Below are 23,543 nucleotides of genomic sequence, written 5' to 3' on the forward strand. Positions count from 1 at the left end.
GGCTCTTAAAAATAGCGGAGTCAGGGGATATGGGGAGAAGGCAGGAACGGGGTACTGATTGGGGATGATCAGCTATGATCACATTGAATGGCAGTGCTGGCTCGAAGTCCGAAGGGCCTACTCCTGCACCTATTGTCTATTGTATCTATTGCAGACTGTTTTAAAGAGAGACGTAAGGAAAACATACAGGACCCAACTATTGAACGGTGGAAATGCAAAGGTTGGAACTAGAAGTGAAGACACAATCAGCCCCAGAATCTGGACGTCCCATTAAAGAAGTGATGTGGAGGCTTTGGAGAGGCTGCAGAAGAGGTTCACCTCTGGATTGGGGGTGAGAGGTAGAGGTGAATCGGACAGTACCCTAGCTTATGGCCATTATCGGGCTTCTGAACGGTCCTTCAATAAGCTAGGGTACTGTTCGATTCACCTCTACCCCACTGTGGACATTGGACTTTGTCTGTGGATCTGATGCGCTACAATGCTGAGAACTATATTCTGCGCTCTGTATCTTCCCCTTTGTTCTACCTATTGTACTTGAGTTTGACGATTGTATTTATGGATAGTATAGTCAGATGTGCTTGGATAGCAGGCAAAACAAAGCTTTTTGCTGTACCTTGGTACACGTGGATAAACTTAGAGTGACTCAAATAAATTGTGATTTTAAAGGTTTAACACATTTAACACATTCTCTAAATCTAAAACAAAAGCAGATGAGTCCACAAGTATTAGTTGAAACAACAGTTTTCACAGGGTTGGGGAAGGGGAGGAACATTTCTGACTCGACAGTAGATAATCACCTGCGCTTGGGATGACAAGAATGTATGGTGTCGTTATCTGTATCCTACCTATCATCGTTAGAGCAAGGGGGAGGTTTCCAAGCAGCATGCATAAGAAAAAAAAAAGAAAGTAGCAAGTCTACCAAGAAAAATATCCTTTGATAATATCTCACAATCCCCCATTCTATAAAATCAAACTGGAAACCCAGAGAGAAAAGGATAATTACTTCAGATTAAAGCTTTAATGATACCTCTGCTTCTGATTTTAATTTCAATGGAATAAATGATGGCACTTGGCTTTAATGCAAATGTATCTCAATTACTTTGTCTTCGATTTGGTTAATTACGCGTCAATACAATATTCCACGTCTAATGAGAGAGAAGTGACATTCACAAAATGGGGAAAATTTAAATAATCTGTGTAGTGAAAGCGGTCCAAGCAAATGCAAGGCAGCTGGAAAGTACTGAATGGGTTTCAATTTGCATTTCATTTCATTTAATGCAACTATAATGATGATGACACTGACAAAGTGAGAACACAAATTCATGTTCGGAAATGAATTGGTGATATGTGGAGACGCAAGGAACTGCAGATGCTGGTTAACAAAAAAAAAAGACGCAAAGTGCTGGAGTAACTCAGCGGGTCAGGCAGCATCTGTGGAGAACATGGATAGATGATGTTTCACAGAGTGCTGGAGTAACTCAGCGGGTCAGGCAGCATCTGTGGAGAACATGGATAAGTAACGTTTCACAGGATGCTGGAGTAACTCAGCGGGTGCAGCAGCATCTATGGAGCTAAGGAAATAGGCAACGTTTCGGGCCGAAACCCTTCCGGGTTTCGGCCCGAAACGTTGCCTATTTCCAGAAGGTTCAGCCCGAAACGTTGCCTATTTCCTCAGCTCCATAGATGCTGCTGCACCATAACTCAGCGGGTCAGGCAGCATCTGTGGAGAACATGGATAGGTGATGTTTTGGGTCAGGACACACATTCTAAAGATGGGTCCCGACCGGTAACGTCACCTGCCCACGTGCTCCAGAGATGCCGCCCGACTAGCTGAGTTACTGCAGCATTTTGTGCCTTTTGTTGTCGATGTTGTGGAAGCAGGCTTCTAAATCCCACGGCAAATTCAACTCAGAGTGTTTACTCATGCAGGGGATGATAATGCTATGACTATAATGGAGAGCAGAATGTAGTCATGCAGTGTGAAACATAAAAGCTGAGGTCAGCAGGCAAAGCAACCACAACATTCAGGAGACAAGCAGGTCCACGCTGCAATCTGATTCATCAAGCATCGGTCAATCATTTCTCTCTCCACCGGCCACTGCAACACCACAGCGCGGCACAGTTCTCATCATCGTGCGTGACGCTGCCTTGAGCTCAGTGAGAAGAAAGAGGGAGGTCTCGTACCTTTTGTCGCCAGTCTTAAGCAGCTGACTTTGGTCTCCTATGAAGAATAAGAAGAAGATGTATCATTGTTCTGCAAAAACAGTTAACTCAGCCCAAACCTCCTCCCCACCTCATCCCTTCCCTTCCCTTCCCTTCCCCTGCCATCTTTACCACCTCTGCTTCAACGTCTTTGACCTAGGATTCGGTCATCTGCCCTCAAACGTCATAAGGTCATAAGGAATAGGAGCAGAATTAGGCCATTCGGCCCATCAAGTCTACTCCGCCATCTAAGCATCTTTCTCTCCCTACTAACCCCATTCTCCTGCCTTTTCCCCATATGCTCTGGCACCCGTACTAACCACCTGTCTCGGTTGGCATGGATGAGTAGGGCCGAAGGGCCTGTTTCCTTGCTGTATGACTCAATGACGACACGTTGTATTCTTTTTAACTTCCTTTCCTAGCATCAAGCATTTCAAGTGGAGGCGTAATATCACCTCTATCACCCATACGAACTTCTCTCAAGATGCTCCCTGCAGAAGCATGCCAGTCTTACATATATTTCTTTGTTTCCCACGTCAATCAATTCTGTGGTAGACAAAAGTGCTGGAGAAACTCAGCGGGTGCAGCAGCATCTATGGAGCAAAGGAAATAGGCAACGTTTCGGGCTGAAACCCAAAGGAAATAGGCAACGTTTCGGGTCGAAACCCGAAGGATTTCGGGCCGAAACGTTGCCTATTTCCTTCGCTCCATAGATGCTGCTGCACCCGCTGAGTTGCTCCAGCACTTTTGTCTACCTTCGATTTTCCAGCATCTGCAGCTCCTTCTTAAACACTCAATCAATTCTGTGCCGTCTTTGAATGCAACTGCCAACATGGTTTAATCTGACTGCGTTTAGCCGGGTTAAGTGAAGAACTGAATTAAAACTGTCCCGACTTCGTGGAAGTTCAAGCGCCGAGGGGTGACGGAAAACATTTTTCATTCCATCCTCCAAATCTGAAATGGACCTGCATTGTCGAGAGCAAAACCCATTTACCATGTCTAATCCCCTGAGTAAAGACTGCGGAATTTATACCGAGATCCGATAGTTTTTGAATTTTCAGTCAGTAGCCAATGTTATTTATTCATGGGATAACTTCTCTGTGCTCTAATAGGTCAGGCTATTTGGGGAATAGTGATATTTAGCAATAACATGACAGCCACAAGCAAGCTAAAGTCCCCAACTGTGTGTCAATGTATCAGGGTCTCGACCCAAAACGTCACCCATTCCTTCTCTCCAGAGATGCTGCCTGTCCCGCTGAGTTACTCCAGCATTTTGGTGTCCATCTTGAGTTGAGTTTGTTGACTTAAGGGCCTGTCCCACTTGGGCTGTTACTTCCGCGAAAGGCCGGTAGTGAGAGTCGCGCACGTCATCATGCGCCCGCACAGCCGTCTGGAGCACGTGACGTCATTTGAAGATGGACACAAAATGCAGGAGTAACTCAGCGGGACCGGCAGCATCTCTGGAGAGAAGGAATGGGTGATGTTATGGGTCGAGACTCTTCTTCTGTCTGAAAGAAGGGTCTTGACCCGAAACATCGCCCATTGCTTCTCTCCAGTGATGCTGCCGGTCCCGCTGAGTTACTCCTGCATTTTGTGTCTATCTCCAATCGTCTTGGCCCTGCCCTGGGAGTAGAAGTGGGGGCGGATCCGGACCGCAACGGCCGTGAGCCCCAGGCCGAGCTCGGTGATCGTTTGCCTGCTTCAGCTGCTGTTGGAGGTGAGGCGTTGCATCGTGCCAGGGTCTTGGGCCGGTCCCACTTTGGCCGTCAGTTACGCGACAGGTGGCGCGGGAAGATTTCGTTCGGAACCAAGTCCACACTCCTCCATGGGCCCGTTCCACGCTACCCACACGCTACCCACACACTAGCAGGTCGCATAAATGGCGCGCGAATGACAGCCAAGTGGGACAGGCCCTTTAGTTCAGTGTGGAAGTTAACCTGGTTTAAAGGGTCCTCTTTGACACTATCAGTGACCGTGAGGCCAACTCTGTGTGAACAGATAGATACACGTTTGTACGATTATTTTATTTCCCTCGGCACATTAGAACAGCCAATCCCCAAACTGTGGCAGAACTTTTGTTCACACTTCAAGGAAGATGCAAGATCCAGATGCTACAAGTAATGTTCTGAAGTAATTAAGCCGGGATTTCTGACATCAATTGATTTGTTGATGCGGTTGCAATTGGACCTCCCGCTGCTGCCTGCCTGCCTTTTGTTCCCGCGCTGAACTCAATTGTTGGTTAAAAACAAAGGAACGGTTATTAATTGTTAGGTGATTTTTATCATAAATCATTCTGGGGGAAAGGAAGAAAAGAAAGATTTCAAAAGAAGAAAACAGAGAGAGGAAATGAGGAACTAATTTCACAAACGGACACCACCTGCTTTTTATTCTCGACTGGATGCGAGTCGAATGATTACAAAATTATTAGCTGTCAAGGTGACATTTCCACACTGCATCTTACTCCAAACACAAGTCTTTCATTGCTCAATTATATTTACAAATGCAGCGTGTCACACTTGGTTATTTTACAACCACGTCGTCCAAACTAAGAACATGAAATCGCACGCTGGCAATCACACGGTGGTGGCGCAGCGGTAGAGTTGCTGCCTTACACAGCACCGCAGGCCCGGCTCAATCCTGACCATGGTGCTGTCTGTAAGGAGTTTGCATGTTCTCCCCGTGACCTGCTTGGGTTTTCTCTGACATCTTCAGTTTCCTCCCGCACTCCAATGACGTACATGTATGTAGGTTAATTGGGTTCGGTGTAAATAGTAAATTGTTCCCAGTGTGCAGGAAAGTGTTAATGTGCTGGGATCGCTGGTCGGCACGTACATGGTGGGCCGAAGGGCCTGTTTCTGCGCCGTATCTCTAAACTAAACTCCGATTCCTGATCGTCACATCCTTTTCCAAAGCCTAAAAGATCATAAGTGATAGGAGCAAAGTTAGGCCATTCGGCCCATCAATACTCTGCCATTCAATCATGGCTGGTCTATCTCTCCCTCCTATCCCCATTCTCCTGCCTTCTCCCCATAACCCCTGACACCCGTAGCTTTGTATGTTGTTCAGCTACGCACAACATATCACTTTCCCCTTCGTCACGTGATGAAAATGTAATGGGTTGCCACTATCTTGATTTAAAATATACATGTTTTTGCCGTGTAAACGACAGGGTTTAAAAGCAATTGCATTGTGATTTAGGGCACACGCATATTTAACGTAATGCGCTGTAGTGCAGAGCTGAAGGATAAATGATGGAATCCATTATGCTAATACTCAAATACTTAAGAGGACATTATAAAGCTGATTCCAGTCACACAGGGACAAGCAACTTTGCTCTACATTGACAGCTTTATGAGATAATGGGGAAGGCATTATGTAAACTTTGAGAGATGTGTCAGCTGTCTTATTACTTTTAACCTTCATTGTGGTTGATTTTTTGTTCTGCATCATCAGGGAACTAGAAGAACCCTCAGCGTTCCCACCAACATACAGATCAACAGCCGGCAGATTGAAGGAGGGTCCCGACCAGAACCATCGTCTATCGATTCCCTCCACAGATGGCCCAGTGGAGCAGCGCTAGAGTTGCTGCCTCACAGCCCCAGAGACCAAGCCACAATCCAGACTGCACATGCTGGCTGTATGGAACTTATACCTTCTTCCCCGTGACCGCATGGGTTTATCTCTGGGGGCTCCGGTTTCCCCCCACCCCCCCGTTTGGGTTTGTAAGTTAACTGGCTTTGGGATAAGAAAATTGTGCTACTGTGTGGGATGATCGCTGGGTTGGCACCATCTCGGTGGGCCGAAGGGCCTGTTTCCACGCTGTATCTCTAATGTCTAAAGCAAATGCTGCCTGACCCGTAGAGTTCCTCCAGCACGGTGTCTTGCGTGCTCTCTTGTGCTACAATGCCATTTACCAGTTTTTATTCTCTTTAGAAATCAAAGCTTGAAACCCCTGTCCCACGGTATGAGTTTAATCCAAGAGTTATCCGGAGTTTGCCCTGATTCGAACTCGGAGATTTACGGTAATGGCCACTCGTCGGTACTCGGGGCTCTTGTGGACATTTTGAAAAACTTTAACGAGTCTTCCCGTTCTTACCTGCCATTAGCGAGTCTTCCCGAGTACCTGCCGTTAGCGCTAAGAGACGTTCCCGAGCTCCGACGTACCCGCTACGTTCATTCTCTGTGCTTACCACGAGTTTGATTTTTTTTTTTTAACTTGGGAGAGCTCTTGGAATGAACTCGTACTGTGGGACAGGGCTTTGACTTGCAAGATCGCTGACCTGCAGCACAGTCCACCAGCAAATCTGCATCAACTGATGGTGTGGCCAGAATCACGAGAGCGTGCCGCGCATGCTGTTTCAGGTCACGTGCCTCCATCCAGAAAGAGTTATTTGTTTACTTCTTCATTAATAGTTAATTCTTAATTTAGGTTTGTGGCCAGCCATGGTGCTTTAGAGGCATGGTAGTAGTATAATTAGTGGGTCAGAGGAGTGTTGAATTATTATTCAACATAGGGGCAGGTGTTGCATCTTCTGCGGTTGCAGGGGCAGGTACCTGGGGAGGGGGTGGTTTGGGTGGGAAGGGATGAGTTAACCAGGCAACGTTCTCTGTGGAAATCGGAAAGGAGTGGAGATGGGAAAATGTGGCTCGTGGTGGGATCATGTCAGAGATGGCGGAAATTCTGGAGAAGTATGTGGTGTATGGGACAGCTGATGGGGTGAAAGGGAAGGACCAGGGGGGCCAACCTGCCCATGTTGACTAACATGCTCCATCTACATTGAGTCACAGAGTGATATCGCGTGGAAACAGGCCCTTCGGCCCAACTTGCCCACACCGGCCAACATGTCCCAGCTACACTAGTCCCACCTGCCTATGTTTGGCCCATATCCCTCTAAACCTGTCCTATCCACAAACCTGTCCAAACCTCTTTCAGAAGTTGCAATAATAATTACATGGATACATAGACAATACGTGCAGGAGTAGGCCACTCGGCCCATGAAGCCAGCATTCAATATGATCATGGCTGATCATCCAAAATCAGTACCCCGTTCCTGCTTTCTCCCCATATCCATTGATTCCGTTAGCCCTAAGAGCTAAATCTAACTCTCTCTTGAAAACATCCAGTGAATTGGCCTCCACTGCCTTCTGTGGCAGAGAATTCCACAGATTCACAACTCTCTGGGTGAAAACATTTTCCTCATCTCAGTCCAAAATGGCTGATCCCTTATTCCTAAACTGTGACCCCTGGTTCTAGACTCCCCCAACATGGGGAACATTTTACCTGCATCTAGCCTGTCCAATCCCTTAGGAATATTATACGTTTCGATAAGATATCCTCTCATCCTTCTAAATTCCAGTGAATACAAGCCCAGTCGACCCATTCTTTTATACGGCTTTAAATCACTGCCAACTGAGGTACATTGTTAGCGGCTGGTTTGGGTTTGGAGTTTGAAACTACAGCAGTAGAATATCTGTATTTCTCTTGGTTGAAAGCAAATTGCCTCAGCGGTGACAGGGAAGGATAATTATATAGAGAAGTTAAAAAGCTGTGATTTCATGATGAGCAGGGGTGGCGATCACTTTGTGTAGCAATTTCCTGCAGATAATTAAAGGTTTCACACAAAGAAAAATCAATAACATCAGCAAGTTCTCTGTGTACCTGTAGGTGTCAGTATCTAAAATCAATACTTAATTTTCAGGTTTCTGTTCTTCCAACAAAAGCAATATTCAAATTGTTTTTTTTAATTCAGCAGCCCTACTGTTCTTGAAAATCAGCTCTTTGTTGCGCGCTGCCCGCCCAGCCTGATAATGCAGCAGCCTTTCCCCATCGGGAAGCAGACTGATTATCACATCAACGTTAGCAGAGGCAGAATTACTGCGATCACCTTCACTTTCCAATGGACGTATAATTCTGACAAATGGCCATGCCTTCTGGAGTGGCAAGTCATCAGCTCACTTTGCAATTCACTTCTGCACCAGGCACCGTGGTAATGTTCACTGAATGAAAAGAATAGAGGGGAGAGTGACTTCAGGACAGTGAAAGGCCTGGATAGAGTGGATGTGGAGAGGATGTTTCCACTAGTGGGAGAGTCTAGGACCAGAGGGCACAGCCTCAGAATTAAAGGACGTGGAGAAATTTCTTTAGTCAGAGGGTGGTGAATCTGTGGAATGCTTTGCCACAGAAGGCTGTGGAGGCCAAGTCAGTGGGTATTTTTAAGGCAGAGATTAGTACTGTTCTCAGAGGTTATGGGGAGAAGGCAGGAGAATGGGGTTAGTAGGGAGAGATAGATCAGCCATGATTGAATGGCAGAGTAGACTTGATGGGCCGAATGGCCTAATTCCATTCCTATTCCTTATGACTGTTGATGCAGCACCATGCCACATGACCTGGGCATACCGACGTGTGCTCATTGATGGTGCGATTGGACTGGACATCCCAGAACAGCAACGTTTTTCACCGTGTCCCCTGCACACGTGGCAATAACAAAATAAAACGATGAGCGGCAAAGATGGATTTGCTCGTCGGAAAGGCGATCCCAGGGAAGGGGAGTGGAGAACTGCAGAGACTACGGGGAACTGCAGGTACTGGTTTACACCAAAGGGCACAAAGTGCTGGAGTAACGCAGTGGGTCAGGCAGCATCTCCTGGAGAACTTGGATAGGTGATGTTTCAGGTCAGGACCCTTGCTCAGACTCGAGAACGAGCTTAGAGTGATAGGGGAGAAACTCGGACGTGAGCAGAGGGGAAGGTTTTCACCCGGGGGGGGGGGGGTAAATATCTGGGATGAGTTGCCAGAGGAAATGGTGGCGGCAGAGACATACAACGGCCATTAGGTACTGGGATAGAAAAGAAGGCATCCCGGCGTTCCGCGGCTGTGGTCTGGGACCGCGGCAGGAGCCCTCCGTCGAGGCAGCGTGGACACACGGAGAAGCCTGGCTCGGGGCCTCGCGGGTCGGTGGAGCCTGGCCTCGTGGGGTGGAGCCCGGGTTGTCGGGCTGGGGTCGGCCACACGGAGGCGTGCGGAGAGGACCCGGTGGTGATAGTGGAGAGGTCGGCGCGCCGGTCGATCGATGAGGATGGATCACGTGGAAGTGAGGACGCCGCAGCCGGTGAGGGGGGGCCGATGCGGGGGGGGGGGGGGGGGGGGGGGGGGGGAAACAAAGAGGGAACGAGCGCTGAGGCGGAGGGGGATTTGTAACTTTGTAAGTGCCCTTCATGGGCGACTATTGCACACCCTGGCAGCATATGCAGGCTAAGAAGTTTACTGTGACTTGTCAAAGGTCTTTCATTGACACCTGTACCAATTAGGGTGCAGGGATATTCGTATTACCACATGTGACAATAAAGTTTTCATTTCCGGTGTTGGGGGAGTCCAGAACCAGGGGCCACAGTTTAAGAATAAGGGGTAAGTCATTTAGAACGGAGACGAGGAAACATTTTCGTTCTGCTTGACTCTATGATTTGGAGAGGAAAGGAGTAGAAAGTTGTGGGCTTGAAGTGGGTAAAGCAAGGTTGACATATCGGCTTGTGCAGGATGGAACTGCAGATGCTGGCATGGTCGGCATGGGCAAGGTGGGCCAAAGGACCTGTTTCTATGCTGTACCTCTCTATGATTGGAGCTGATCAAAGCTCTCAGGCAATGAATACATACGAGTGTTGAAGGGAAAGGCCATCGGCACTGGCTCAATGAAATAGAGTCGTGTGGATTGGACAATTTGACAGTCAATTATTAAGTGTGGCAGAAACCTTGTACACAGGTGGAAAGTTCAGAGTTTGCTGCAGAACTTGCAAGATTCATCTTAACTTTTCTATAAATAAAAATACTGAGTCTGAAGAAGGGTCCTGACCCAAAACAACATTTGTCCCTTCCCTCCGCAGATGTTGCCTGACCCACTGAGTTCCTCCTGCACTTTGTGTTTTGTCAGGGTTCCAGTGCCTGCAGTTCCTTGCTCCTCTATAGCGATCTGTGGGGCTGGTGGATGTGTGGAAATCTCTGACGCTGTAAATTTATTTCAACTATTCGCACACTTGCATTACTGACTGCACACTTTACACACCTACAATTTGGAATATTGTTAATGAGCAGAAACAGAGACAAGCTGTATAAATGCTGTCCTGAAACAACTGGCAGTAAATTAAAATTACTCAAAAGATTGCAACAAAAATAAGCAATTGTTCTATTTGCGTGATCTCGGTGACATTCAACACATAATTCACAAACACAGCTGGGCTGTTTGCTGCTGCAGTTGATGGCAGTAATAGTTAAACACTTCAGTCTGATCTGCAATTTGATAATGTAAAATAGAGCTGATTTGAAACACATTAAATAGAATAATAATAGACTGGGAAGACTGAATAGATCGTGTAGATGCACAGATTTAGAGTATTGTGTTCAGTTCTAGGCACCGTGTTAAAGGAAAGATGTTGTCAAGCTGGAAAGGGTTCAGAGAAGATTTACGAGGATGTTGCCAGGACTGGAGGGTGTGAGCTACAGGGAGAGGTTGAGTAGGCTGGGTCACTATATCTTGAAGCACAGGAGGATGAGGGGGGATCTTTTTGAGGTGTATAAAATCATGAGAGGAATAGATCAGGCAGATGCACAGAGTCTCTTGCCCAGAGTAGGGGAATCGAGGACCAGAAAACATAGGTTCAAGGCGAAGGGGGAAAGATTTAATAGGAATTTGAGGGGTAACTTTTTCACACAAAGGGTGTATGGAACAACCAGAGGAGGTAGTTGAGGCTGGGATTATGGCAATGTTTCAGAAATAATTAAACCGGTAGATGGATAGGTTAGGGTCTGAGGTTGACTACAAAGTAGCCCTTGCTTTCCCTCTCTCTCCATCCCCTCCCCTTCCCAGTTCACCCACCAGTCTTACTGTCTCTGACTACATTTTATCTCTGTTTGCTTTGTTACCTTCTCCCAACTAACGATGATCTATTCTACATTTCCCTTGATCTCTATTCCCTTTGTCCTATTTTCACACCTTACACGTCATTATCTATGTACTGCCCCACTCCCCTGACATCAGTTTGAAGAAGGGTCTCGACCCGAAACATCACCCATCCCTTCTCTCCAGAGATGCTGCCTGTCCCGCTGAGTTACTCCAGCATTACAAGATGCAAGATACATTTATTCGTCACATGTGCCAGATGGCACAGTGAAATGAAATTCCCATACAGCCATACAATAAAAATAAGGGACACAACATACGATAGAATTTAACATAAAACATCCCCACACAGCAGAATCAGAGTTTCCCACTGTGTGGGAAGGCACCAAAGTCAGTCACTTCCTCCACTGTTCCCCGTGGTCAGGGCCTCCCCGTGCCCTCCGCAGTTGCCGCTACGGGCGGCCCGATGTTCAAGCCCGCTCGCCGGGGTGTTGTAAGTCCGACGTCAGGGCTGCGGGACGTCCTCAGCGGCGTGGACACAGAGTCGGCCCCCTCCTACCGGAGTCGGCGGCTTCCAAAGTCCGCAGGCCGCGCCGGGTGGAGACTGCTGCTGTAGACCCTCTGCAAGGCGCCCCAGGACTCCACGATGTTGTTCAGCGCCGCCCGCGTTGGAAGCTCTCCGCACCAGAGCTCCACGATGTTGGAGCAACGGCCCAACGCTCCGGAGCTCCAAACGGCGACCCAGGTAGGCATCGCCCGCTCCGCGGTGACTCCAGCGCTGCGCCGCCGCTGTAGCAGCCCTGGTCCGGTTCCCGGTCCCCGGCAGGAAAGGCCGCTCCGATCCAGCTGGTAGGCCGCGAGTGGGGGGGCGAGGACGCGACTCGGAGAAATAGTCACGTCCCCGCCAGGAAGAGACTGGGAAACGGTTTCCCCCCTTACCCTGCCCCCCTCCACCACATAGAAAAGTGAACGTTTCCCCCAACACAAGACTTTAGACTAACTCAAAATAATAAAAAAGATTGAAATAACAGACAGGCTGTAGGTAGAGGCTGCTGCCAGTGCAGCGCCCCTAGAGGAATATGTTGTGTCTATCTCCGGTTTAGAGGGATATAGGCCAGGTGGGACTAGTGTAGATGGGACATGTTGGTCGGCAAATGCATGGCAGATGCAGTATAATGTGGATAAATGTGAGGTTATCCATTTTGGTGGCAAAAACAGGAATTCTAAATTCCAGAGTGTACAAGCCCAGCAGCACCATTCTCTCAGCATATGACAGTCCCGTCATCCTTGTAATGGGAATGAACCTGGTGAACCTACAAATGTGTAAACTCCACACTGGCAGCAGCAGAGGTCAGGATTGAACCAGGGTCTCTGGTTCCATGAGGCAGCGTGTCTACTCACTGTGCCACTGTATTATTTGAAGTATGTGGGTTACCAGATGCCAGTCACATTAGTGTCTACACAACAAGTTCTCCACAGCAAGGGGCAGAGGATCACCACAGGACCAACGGTATCACAATCCAATACCAAGGCCTCTCAGCTCCGATCATCAACGGATGTCTAAAGCAACTCCACTGAGTTTGGCACCAGCCTGGTTCACAACAATCTGGTCGAGCTGCTGTCTGACAGAGCTGGAGATCTGGGTTCAATCCTAACCACGGGTGCTCTCTGTGTGAAGTTTGCACGTTCTCCCCGTGACCTTGTGGGTTTCATCCGGGTGCTCTGGCTTCCTCCCACATCCCAAAGATGTGCGGGTTTGTACGTTAATTGGCTTCTGTAAATTGACCCTGGTGTGCAGGGAGTGGGTGCTAAAATTGGATAACACAGAACTATTGTGAAGGGGTGATCGATGGCCGGCGTGGACTCGATGGGTCGAAGAGTCGGTTTCCATGCTGTATCTCTAAGTTAAAGTGAAATGCTCCTGAGATACAAACTGCAACATTCCACTTGCACATGGTTCCAATAGACAATAGGTGCAGGAGTAGGCCATTCGGCCCTTCGAGCCAGCACTGCCATTCAATGTGATCATGGCTGATCATCCACTCCCTACACATTAGGTGAAGTTTACCCAGGCTCATCAGGGATGTGGGAAGGAGCCGGAGCACTTGGACGAAACCCACACGGTCACAGGGAGAACGTGCAAACTCCACACGATCAGCGTTCAAAGTGGAGATCGAACCTGGGTCTCTGGCGCTGTGAGGCAGTGGCTCTACCCACTGCACCACTGTGCTCCATTGACTTTAATATTACAACCTACTTGTCCAAGTAGATATTAGTACAAAATATATTATTGCATTATTTCCTCATTCCCAAGGGATGGAAGCCTAAAATACCAAATTCATATTTTGACTAATTCTTAACCAGTTCCTGTCATTTGATATAACAGCCACATTACAACAGATAGTAGCACCACACATTTATTGTTTTCTCGTTTTTGTAAAGCACTAGTTTACTCTGCATTTCATCTCCATGCTATCATTTAGAACACATCGGAGTTCCTTTTGTCTCCCTTTGTGTTGATATCAGGCTCTGCAAGATTTGTGCTTTGAATTACCACGCCACACAAAGTGCTACAAAAGGGATGTGTGTGTGTGTGTGTATAATGGATCTCAGCCCTAGTTTGCTAAAAGCCATCAGCCACAGAGAGAGAATGGCAATGGGCAATTTTCTGCAGAAAGTCCCCTGCAGTGATGTTCTGAAGATTACATCCACAGGCTCATCAGATGGAGACTGCAGCTAATAGCTGGCAACACAGAGGGTTGGAGCTGGCGGTAAATTGGACATTGGAAAGCTCAATGCCGGGAAGCTATTTTTAAGTAAAAGCTTGAGAATAGAAGAGATGTTGACCGCCGATGATGGGGTGGCTGTCTGTGCACCAGTCTCCCCACGTTAAACAAAGTCACGCACAGGCGTCCTCCATGAGAGGACAGTCATACTTGTTTCGAGTGACCGCCGATGATGATTTGGTCACCCTGGTGTAGAGATGTCATTAAGCTGAAAAGAGCGCTGAGAAGATTGACAAAGATGTTGCCAGGACTTGAGGGCCTGAGGTATAGGGAGAGGTTGGGCTGGCTAGGACCTTATACCTTGGAGCACAGGAGGCTGAGAGGTAATCTTATAGGGGTGTACAAATTCATGAGGGGAATAGATAGGGTTATGCACATAGTCTTTTTCAAGGGGTGGGCAAATCAAGAAGTGGGGACATAGGTTTCAGATCAGAGAGGAAAGATTTAGAAGGAAGACAAAAGTGCTGGAGAAACTCAGCGGGTGCAGCAGCATCTATGGAGCGAAGGAAATGGGCAACGTTTCAGTGGTTAATCTGAAGGAAATATAGGTAATGTTTTGGGCCAAAACCCGAAGGGAGCGTCCAGGAGCGAAAAAGACTACAAAAAGTTGTGGCCACTGCCCAGTCCATCACTGGCTTTGACCTCCCCACCGTCGAAGGGATCTATCGTAGTCGCTGCCTCAAAAAGGCAACCAAAATCATCAAGGACCCACACCATCCTGGCCCCACACTCATCTCTCCACTGCCATCAGGAAGAAGGTACAGGAGCCTGAAAACTGTAACGTACAGGTCCAGGAACAGCTTCTTCCCCACAGTCATCAGGCTATTAAACACAACGCATAAGCTATGAGCTCCGAACTGCAATAGACTATATTATTATTTGTTATTTGCCCTATATGTTATTTATTGAACGTTTTCTTTTTTTCCCCCGTTGTATACAATGTTTCCATATTCACATGTTCTGTTGTGCTGCAGCAAGTACGAATGTCATGGTCCCGTCCGGGACATATGACAATAAAACACTCTCGACTCTTGATTTAAAATATTGTGTTCAATTCTGGACACGTTATACCTTCTGAACCTTCTGAATTTTATAGTCGGCAGGACTGTACTCTGCATATCGCCAAATTTTATCAAACAAATTAATCAATCTAATTAACCAGCACGGAAACAGGCCCTTCCGCTCACCGAGCCCGCGCCGACCAGCGATCCCCGCACATTAACACCATCCTACACCCACTAGGGGTAATTTTTACATTTACCAAGCCAATTAACCTACAAACTTGTACGTCTTTGGAGTGTGGGAGGAAAGTGGAGATCTCAGAGAAAACCCATGCAGGTCACGGGGAGAACGTACAAATTCCATGCAGACAGCACCCGTAGTCAGGATCGAACCCGGGTCTCTGGTGCTGCATTTTTGCTGTATGGCAGCAACTCTACCGTTGTGCCACTGTGACTGCCCTAGGAAAGATGTTGTCAGGCTACAGAGAAGATTTGTAAGGATGTTGCCAGGATTAAAGGGTGTGAGCTATAGGTAGAGGTTGAGTAGACTGGGACTCTATTCCTTGGAATGCAGGAGGATGAGGGGTTATCTTTTTGAAATGTATAAAACCATGAGAGGAATAGATCGGGTAGATGCACAGAGTTTCTTGCCCAGAGTAGGTGAATTGAGGACCAGAAGACATAGGTTCAAGGTGAAGGGGAAAAGATTTAATAGGAATCGGAGGGGTAACCTTTTCACACAAAGGGTGGTGGGTGTATGGAACGAGCTGCCAGAGGAGGTGGTTGAGGCTGGGACTATCCCAACGTTTAAGCAACAATTAGACAGGTACATGGATAGGACAGGTATGGAGGGATATGGACCAAACATGGACAGGTGGGACTAGTGTAGCTGGGACATGTTGGCCTGTGTGGGCAAGTTGGGCTGAAGGGCCTGTTCCCAGGCTGTATCTACTCCCCTCATGATTTTATTTTTAAACACTGCTAAAGTAACGTTCCTTTTCGAATAGACAACACATGAGAATGACGTATTAACATCCCAATTTAACACATCTAAATCCAGTTGATAATTTGTTTGTAATCTCTTCCTTCTCACAGTTATTGAAGATAATTATGCAGAATACAATCTGTTCTTCAGCTCGCTGGTTCTGTGGGAATAAACAGTTGCTAGGATACTAAGTGGGGAAAAGCCGGAATGAATAGGTTGAGCTCTCTGCATGAACTGCGAAAGCTTTAGCTGGTTTTTTTTTTAAGTTAAATTGTTACTTGTGAAGTGCATCTAATAGTTAGACTGACGGCACTCGGAAACATGCCTTTTAACAGTTAAATGCTCACAGACAATCAGCTAACATGTTGCTCTTGGTTAAGTGCTCACTTCAATAATAGAATCAGGTCTGTGGCAAGTGTTGGGATAAATAAGTAAGTCAATCAGACATCTCTGAACAAGAACCCATCAGTGATTCGGAAGCGTTTGCTGTTATAATTAAACTGCGAGTGCAGAAAAGGTGAAGATCCCGACAGCAAATAGAGCTTTGGGAGACGGCAAAACTTTAACACTGTGGAGAAGGGTCAAAGATCGAGCTTCACAGCCATCTGTTATTTTCATAACGTCCACACAACAGCTTGGATTAGATTGACATTAATAATCAGTTACAAGCAGTGCAGCGAAATGGGTAGGGTGTACGTTTTTAACAGGATTTTGATCTGAGATTTAATAAAATAATATAAAATCGGCGGTGGTTCTGTTAGAATTAGCGTGGGGAATAAATTGCGTTTGTTTCACGGCAAACGGTGCTTGGTAATGAATATACGGACCTGATCTAATAAACACAAGCCAATTGACAGGAGGGAACTTCTCGAGGGGTATTGTGCAACTGGGTTCATCAGAATGGAACACACATTAAGAATCCACAAACAGGGCTGTTTCAGAAAGAACTGCAGATGCTGGAAAAAAAAAAAAAAAAAAAAATCGAAGGTAGACAAAAATGCTGGAGAAACTCAGCGGGTGAGGCAGCATCTATGGTGCGAAGGAATAGTTGACGTTTCAGGTCGAGATCCAGAAGCATCTATTATTCTCGACCCGAAACGTCACCTACTCCTTTGCTCCATAGATGCTGTCTCACCCGCTGAGTTTCTCCAGCATTTTTGTCCACCATAAACAGGGCTGACACATTCAGCTTTCTCTGCCTGTTCTGGCATTCATTAATACCACAGGCCTGCCGTTTCATGCCAAACATCTTTTTCCATTTCCCTTACAATTTAGGAAGATCAAAATTCTTCGATATAAAATCAATAATGAAGCCCAACATCTATTATGCAAAGGGTTGCAGGTTCCGTCAAAGTCGGTAAAGGATATTCTGGCTCTCTGAAAGTGGCTTCATGGGTCGACAGGGTGATGAAGAGGGCATTTGGCTTGCCTTTGTAGTTGGGGTATTCAGTATAGGAGTGTGGAAACAAGGAACTGCAGGTGCTGATCTACAAAAAAAAGACATAGAGTGCTGGAGTAACTCAGCGGGTCAGGCAGCATCTGTGGAGAAGATGGATAGGTTTGGGTCGGGACCCTTCTCCAGACTGATTGTAGTGAGGGAAAGAAAGTGGGAGGGGAGGTGGGGGAAGGACAAAACTAGACAAGTGATGTGAATACAAGAGATAGGATTTTAATTGGCAGGTAGGCGGACAAAGACCAGAGATGGGAAGAAGAGAACAAGCTGTGATATATCTAGGACCCTTTGGTCTTCTTCTCATCTCTGGTCTATGTCCATTCATCTACCAATCAAACCCCCCTTCACTTGACCACTGAGTTACTCCGGCACTTTGTGTCTTTAATTGAGTACATGAGTGTCATAGACACGCCGCCAGCTAATGGCTTGATGAAAGGTTCCAACCTGAAACGTCACCAATTTCTTTTCTCCATAGACGCTGCCTGACCCGCTGAGTTACTCCAGCATTTTGTCTCTATCACCAGTTAAATACTTGGATATCCTTAGGGGAATGACTCACCTCTTGACAACCTATCACGTTAGCAGAGTGAGGGAATGTAGACACAAAGTGCTGGAGTAACTCAGCGGGACAGGCAGCATCTCTGGAGAGAAGGAATGGGTGACGTTTCGGGCCGAGACCCTTCTTCAGACTGAAGGATTATTCTCCACCAGCCTGGATGGGCACAGGACAAGCAACAGTCAAGGAGCAATCATCATCTGGGTCATAACAAGACACCCCATCACTCACCCTGACCGTTCAGTCCCCGTGCCACCACAAGACAAAGGAGGAACATGATGATAGATGTTCATGAATCACCAGCTACAGTGTCCTCATCATGAAGGACATCCTTCCCACTGTGGACCTTGCCATTCCCTCTTTAACTCTGAATCCTGGAGCTCTCTCTCTCTCTGCCCACCAACTCTGCATAGCGCCGTTCACCAGAGGGACGGCAGCAATACAGATGCCACCTCATCGCCCCCCCTCGTACACAAGGTACGCATTAATGATACCTCCATCTCCCCGCTTTGTATCGGAAGACCCTGCGAATCCTCAACCAGCTGCCACACACATTCTCCAATTTCCACCTCTGCTCACATTCCATTCTGCAGAATCTCGTCAAACCACTTCTGGAAGTTCAATATCCATAGAGATGAGCCCATCTCCTGGGGAAAGAGACGACTCATCTGACAGGCTGATGCTTCACAAGCCTTTGCAGAAAGACTTTGATGAGATCATAATTATCCAAGCACACTCATGGAGACTTCTAGTAATTACCCTATTATTAACGTCAAACTAACGGTGTCAGGAGCACCAAGGTTCTGCCACCCTCCCTCTCCCCCCTCCTGCAGTTGTACTCAAGTACAGTACACTTCAGCAACTCAAACAACCTCCAACATAAGCAGTAATAGCCCCGTCCCACGATACCAAGAGCTCTCCCGAGTTTAAAAAAAAATCAAACTCGTGGTAAGCACGGAGAATGAACGTAGCGGGTACGTCGGAGCTCTGGACGTCTCTAACAGCAGGTACTCGGGAAGACTCGCTAACGGCAGGTACTCGGGAAGACTCGCTAACAGCAGGTAAGCACGGGAAGACTCGTGAAGATGTTTCAACATGATGAAAAATGTCCACGAGAGCCCCGAGTACCGACGAGTGGCCATTACCGTAAATCTCCGAGTTCGAATCAGGGCAAACTCGGGAGAGCTCTTGGAATGAACTCGTACCGTGGGACAGGGGTTTAAATCTTTCAGCAAACCAGGCAGGAGTAGTTACTAGAATTAATTTAGCAGTAGTTCTGTTCCAAGTGGCTTCAATTCACTGACTGCACCAAACCCAAATCCCATGAGTTAATGACGGGTGGAACCATGCCAACTCCCAATGGAGCGCTCAGTTCATTCACACCGGCTCACCAGGTGGGCGGCACAGTAGCGCAGCGGGTAGAGCCGCTGCCTCACAGCACCAGAGACCCAGGTTCAATCCCGCCCTCCATTACTGTTTGTGCGTGGAGTTTGCACGTTCTCCCTGTGACTGCGTGGGTTTCATCTGGGTGCTCCGGTTGCCTCCCACATACAAAGAATTTAGGGTTAGGTGAGAAAGATAGATCAGCCATGATTGAATGGCAGAGTAGAATTGATGGGCCGAATGGCCTAATTCTACTGCTATTCCTTACGACCATCTGTCCTTATGATCGAACCCGGGTCTCTGGCGCAACTCTTCCCGCTGTCAGGCACCCAAACACCAAACTCTGACATGGATGTCTGAAATGCCAAGATATGTACAAATATTCTAACATCCCGAGTCGGCAAAAAAATGCTGGAGGACCTCAGCGAGTGAGGCAGCATCCATGGAGAGAAGGAATAGGCGACGTTTCGGGTCGAGACCGTTCTTCAGACTCAATAGGCGACATTTCGGGTCGAGACATCCTCATTTTGAAGTTTTGTACCGTCTCTAACGCATTACAAGAGAAGCATTAATCTGCTCAACCTTTCTCAAGCCTAATACCACCTGAATGCCCACTAATCCCGTATAGAATGGCAGAATTTGTTCATTGGATGTGTAATCTGTTCAGAGCTAATGAGCCAGAGATATTTGGTTTGAAAAGATAATGAAATGAATGGCCATACACAAGGATAAGCAGAGGTGTCAGGGTTATAAATGTTGCCATAAAGCTGGGAATAACTCTGAGCTGTGAATTACAGCATGAAACGATTGGTTATGCACCCAGCTATTCAACCTTCTGTTCATTTGTGTGAACATTATGCTCTCCCCACGCATATCTACATGCTCCATCGAGCTTTCATCAAAAATTAAACATGATTTAATATGGAACCAAAATCACTCTGGTCTGGAAACAATGGGACCCGTTTGTCAGCCATTCCTTGGATCGACCTGGATCGGGGGGCAGCACGCTGGCGAAGCAGTAGAACAAGTGCCACACTGCACCAGAGACCCTGGGTTCGATCCTGACTACGGGCGCTGTCTGTACGGAGTTGGCACGTTCTCCACGTGTCCTGCGTGGGTTTTCTCCACGATTTCCGGTTTGCTCCCACACTCCAAAGACGTGCAGGTTTGCAGAATAATCGGCTTGGTATAAATGTAAATTGTCGCTAGTGTGTGTAGGATAGTTCTAGTGTGCGGGGATCGCTGGTCGGCCCCGACCTGATGGGCCAAATGGCCTGCTTCCGCGCTGTTTCTCTAAACTACTGGGTGACCCCTCGTCTGTAATGGCCCTGTAACAGCATGGAGAAGACGAGCTGCCTCACCACAGCACCAGGATGGTGAACAAAACCTTGCCCGCGTCTGATTCCACTGTCTTCAGTTCTACAAGTTTAGTCTACTTGAGTTTATAATTATTGTCATGTGTACTGAGGTACAGTGAAAAGCTTCTTTGTGTGTGCTATCCAGTCAGTGGACAGACTATACATGGTTACAATCGAACCGTCCACACAGTACAGGTACAGGATAAAGGGAAGAAGGTTTAGTGCAAGGTAAAGGCCGATTAAAGATAGTTTGAAGATTTCCAAAGAGGTGGATGGGAGGTCAGGCCCGTTCTCTGCTTGGTGAGAGGATGGTTCAGTTGCCTGATAACAGCTGGGAAGAAACTGTCATGGAAAGAGGATGTAAAAGGCCAAACACCAAAGTGCAGGAAGATCTCAGTGGGTCGTGCAGCACCTGTGGAGGAAATGCACAGGTGACGTTTTGGATCGAAACCTTTCTTCAGAAGATGTCAAAGGGCTGGGTTAATGCAGTACGGTTCAGATTGGTTTCGCTTCGCTCAAGATACAGCGTGGAAACAGGCCTTGTCCCACCAGATCCACACCACCCCATGATCACCCGTTCACACTAGCTCTATGTTGCCCCACACTCACATCTCTTCACTGCACAGTCGAGGCTATTTGCAGAGGACAATTAACCTACAATCCTGCACATCTTTTGATGTGGGAGGAGACCACAGCACCACACAGTCACAGGGGGAACCATGCAAACTCCACACAGACAGCACCCGAGGTCAGGATCAAACCTGTTATCAGAGTTTCGACTAACAGAGACACACAGAGACAATAGTCCAGGAAGAAATCACCTGAGAGATGACTTCACACACGTATGATCTCAACGCTGAAGAATACAACTTTAATTTGTAATGTAGACACAGGGATGTAACTACAGGTGCAGTTTCTTAAACTTGTAATCGTGAGTTTGAGAAACTCAGACTTCACTTGGGTTTCCAGATTGCGTGGAGAAGCCAAAATCCCTGGAGGTAATTCAGAAATAATGAACCACAGAGGTGACAGGATCCCTGGATCAAATGATTTTCTGCCATCCCCGAGTAACACCAGCTAATTATTTTAACAGTGAGTAAGTTAGATTATACGGGATGCAATGCTCTGACACCAAGCCAAACGTAGCAAAAAGCCAAGTACAGTGAAAGGCTTGGATAGAGTGGATATGGAGAGCATGTTTCCACTAGTGGGAGAGTCGAAGACTAGAGGTCACAGCCGCAGAATTAAAGGACGTTCTTTTAGGAAGGAGATGAGGAGGAATTTCTTTAGTCAGAGGGTGGTGAATCTGTGGAATTTATTTGCCACAGAAGGCTGTGGAGGCCAAGTCAGTGGATATTTTTAAGGTAGAGATAGATGGATTCTTGATTAGTGCAGGTGTCAGGGGTTATGGGGAGAAGGCAGGAGAATGGGGTTAGGAGGGAGAGATAGCTCAACCATGATTGAATGGCGGAGTAGACTTGATGGGCCGAATGGCCTAATTCTACCCCTATCACTTGTGATCATGACCTTATTACTGGCCAGAGCTGGAAGCTTTGCTTGGGAAGTCTGAGGCTTATTGAGGGTACTACATTCTGGTATTATATCAACATCTAAAAGACATGGATAGAACATTGAAGAGTACCGCACAAGAACAGGTCCTTCAGCCCACAATGTCCCACAGCTACCTGTGCATGATCCTTATTCCTCCATTCCCTGCATATCTGTGTGTCAATCCAAAAGCCTCATAAATGCCACTAACACATTGGGTATAGAGATACTCGTTTAAGAAAGAACTGCAGATGTTGGAAAAATCGAAGGAAGACAAAAATGCTGGAGAAACTCATCGGGTGAGGCAGCATCTATGGAGCGAAGGAATAGGTGACGTTTCGGGTCGAGACCCAAGGGTCTCGTCCCGAAACGCCACCTATTCCTTCGCTCCATAGATGCTGCCTCACCCGATGAATTTCTCCAGCATTTTTGTCTACCATAAACAAGGCTGATTCATTTAGCGGGCCAAGACCCTTCTTCAGGCTGACGTTTTGGGACGAGACCCTTCTTCAGACTATAGAGATACAATACGTGTAGAAAGGAACTGCTGATGCTGGTTTACACTGAAGATAGACACAAAATGCTGGAGTAACTCAGAGGGGCAGGCAGCATCTCTGGAGAGAAGGAATGGGTGAAGTTTCAGGCCAAGACCATTCTTTAGACTGTGTGTCAGGGGAGAGGAAAATGAGAGATATGGAAGGATAAGGTGGGAAAACAAGAGATCAAAGGGGTTGAAGCGCTTAGAATAAAGGGGAAGTCATTTAGGACCGAGGTGAGAAGAAACTTTTTCACCCAGAGAATTGTGAATTTATGGAATTCCCTGCCACAGAGGGCAGTGGAGGCCAAGTCACTGGATGGATTTAAGAGAGAGTTAGATAGAGCTCTAGGGGCTAGTGGAGTCAAGGGATATGGGGAGAAGGCAGGCACGGGTTATTGATAGGGGACGATCAGCCATGATCACAATGAATGGCAGTGCTGGCTTGAAGGGCCGAATGGCCTCCTCCTGCACCTATTTTCTATGTTTCTAAGCTCATGAAACGTAGAAAAGATCATTGTCAGCTCGGGGAAGATGACAGCGTGGCAGAAAATGTACAATTTAATCAGGGGGATAGTCTGACGTCGGAGAACTAGGATGGGGCGGGATGGGGAGAGGAGGAATGTAAGCGTTACTTGAAGTAAGAGACGTCGATATTCATGCTGCTGAGTTGTAAGCAAAATATGAGGTTAGTAAAAAAACTACACTAAGTGGGACCCATTGGGTCCCATTGTCACACAGGAGGCCTGGTCCCCCAACGCAATATTCCACCACACGCATATCCCCCAATTGGGCAGGAGCGGCTGACAGGTTCCCGTTGTGGTTTTTCACGCTTTTCAAACCTT

At 47.2% G+C, this 23,543-nt stretch overlaps 1 protein-coding gene across 5 annotated transcripts in view; it reads right to left on the minus strand.

Annotated features, from left to right (window-relative positions):
- Window positions 1–23,543, minus strand: part of ptprt (protein tyrosine phosphatase receptor type T) — a 540,461-nt gene that overhangs the window by 122,898 nt on the left and 394,020 nt on the right. For 3 of the 5 annotated variants that reach the window (XM_055652684.1, XM_055652683.1, XM_055652685.1), the window contains exon 13: window positions 2,185–2,221. In XM_055652684.1, the coding sequence (XP_055508659.1) occupies window positions 2,185–2,221 (37 nt within the window). Of the gene's footprint in view, window positions 1–797; window positions 846–2,184; window positions 2,222–23,543 lie in introns of all 5 variants that reach the window. The other 2 variants (XM_055652682.1, XM_055652681.1) reach the window with 1 other exon arrangement.

The sequence above is a fragment of the Leucoraja erinacea genome, chromosome 21, assembly GCF_028641065.1.
Source record: "Leucoraja erinacea ecotype New England chromosome 21, Leri_hhj_1, whole genome shotgun sequence".
Taxonomy (NCBI): domain Eukaryota; kingdom Metazoa; phylum Chordata; class Chondrichthyes; order Rajiformes; family Rajidae; genus Leucoraja; species Leucoraja erinaceus.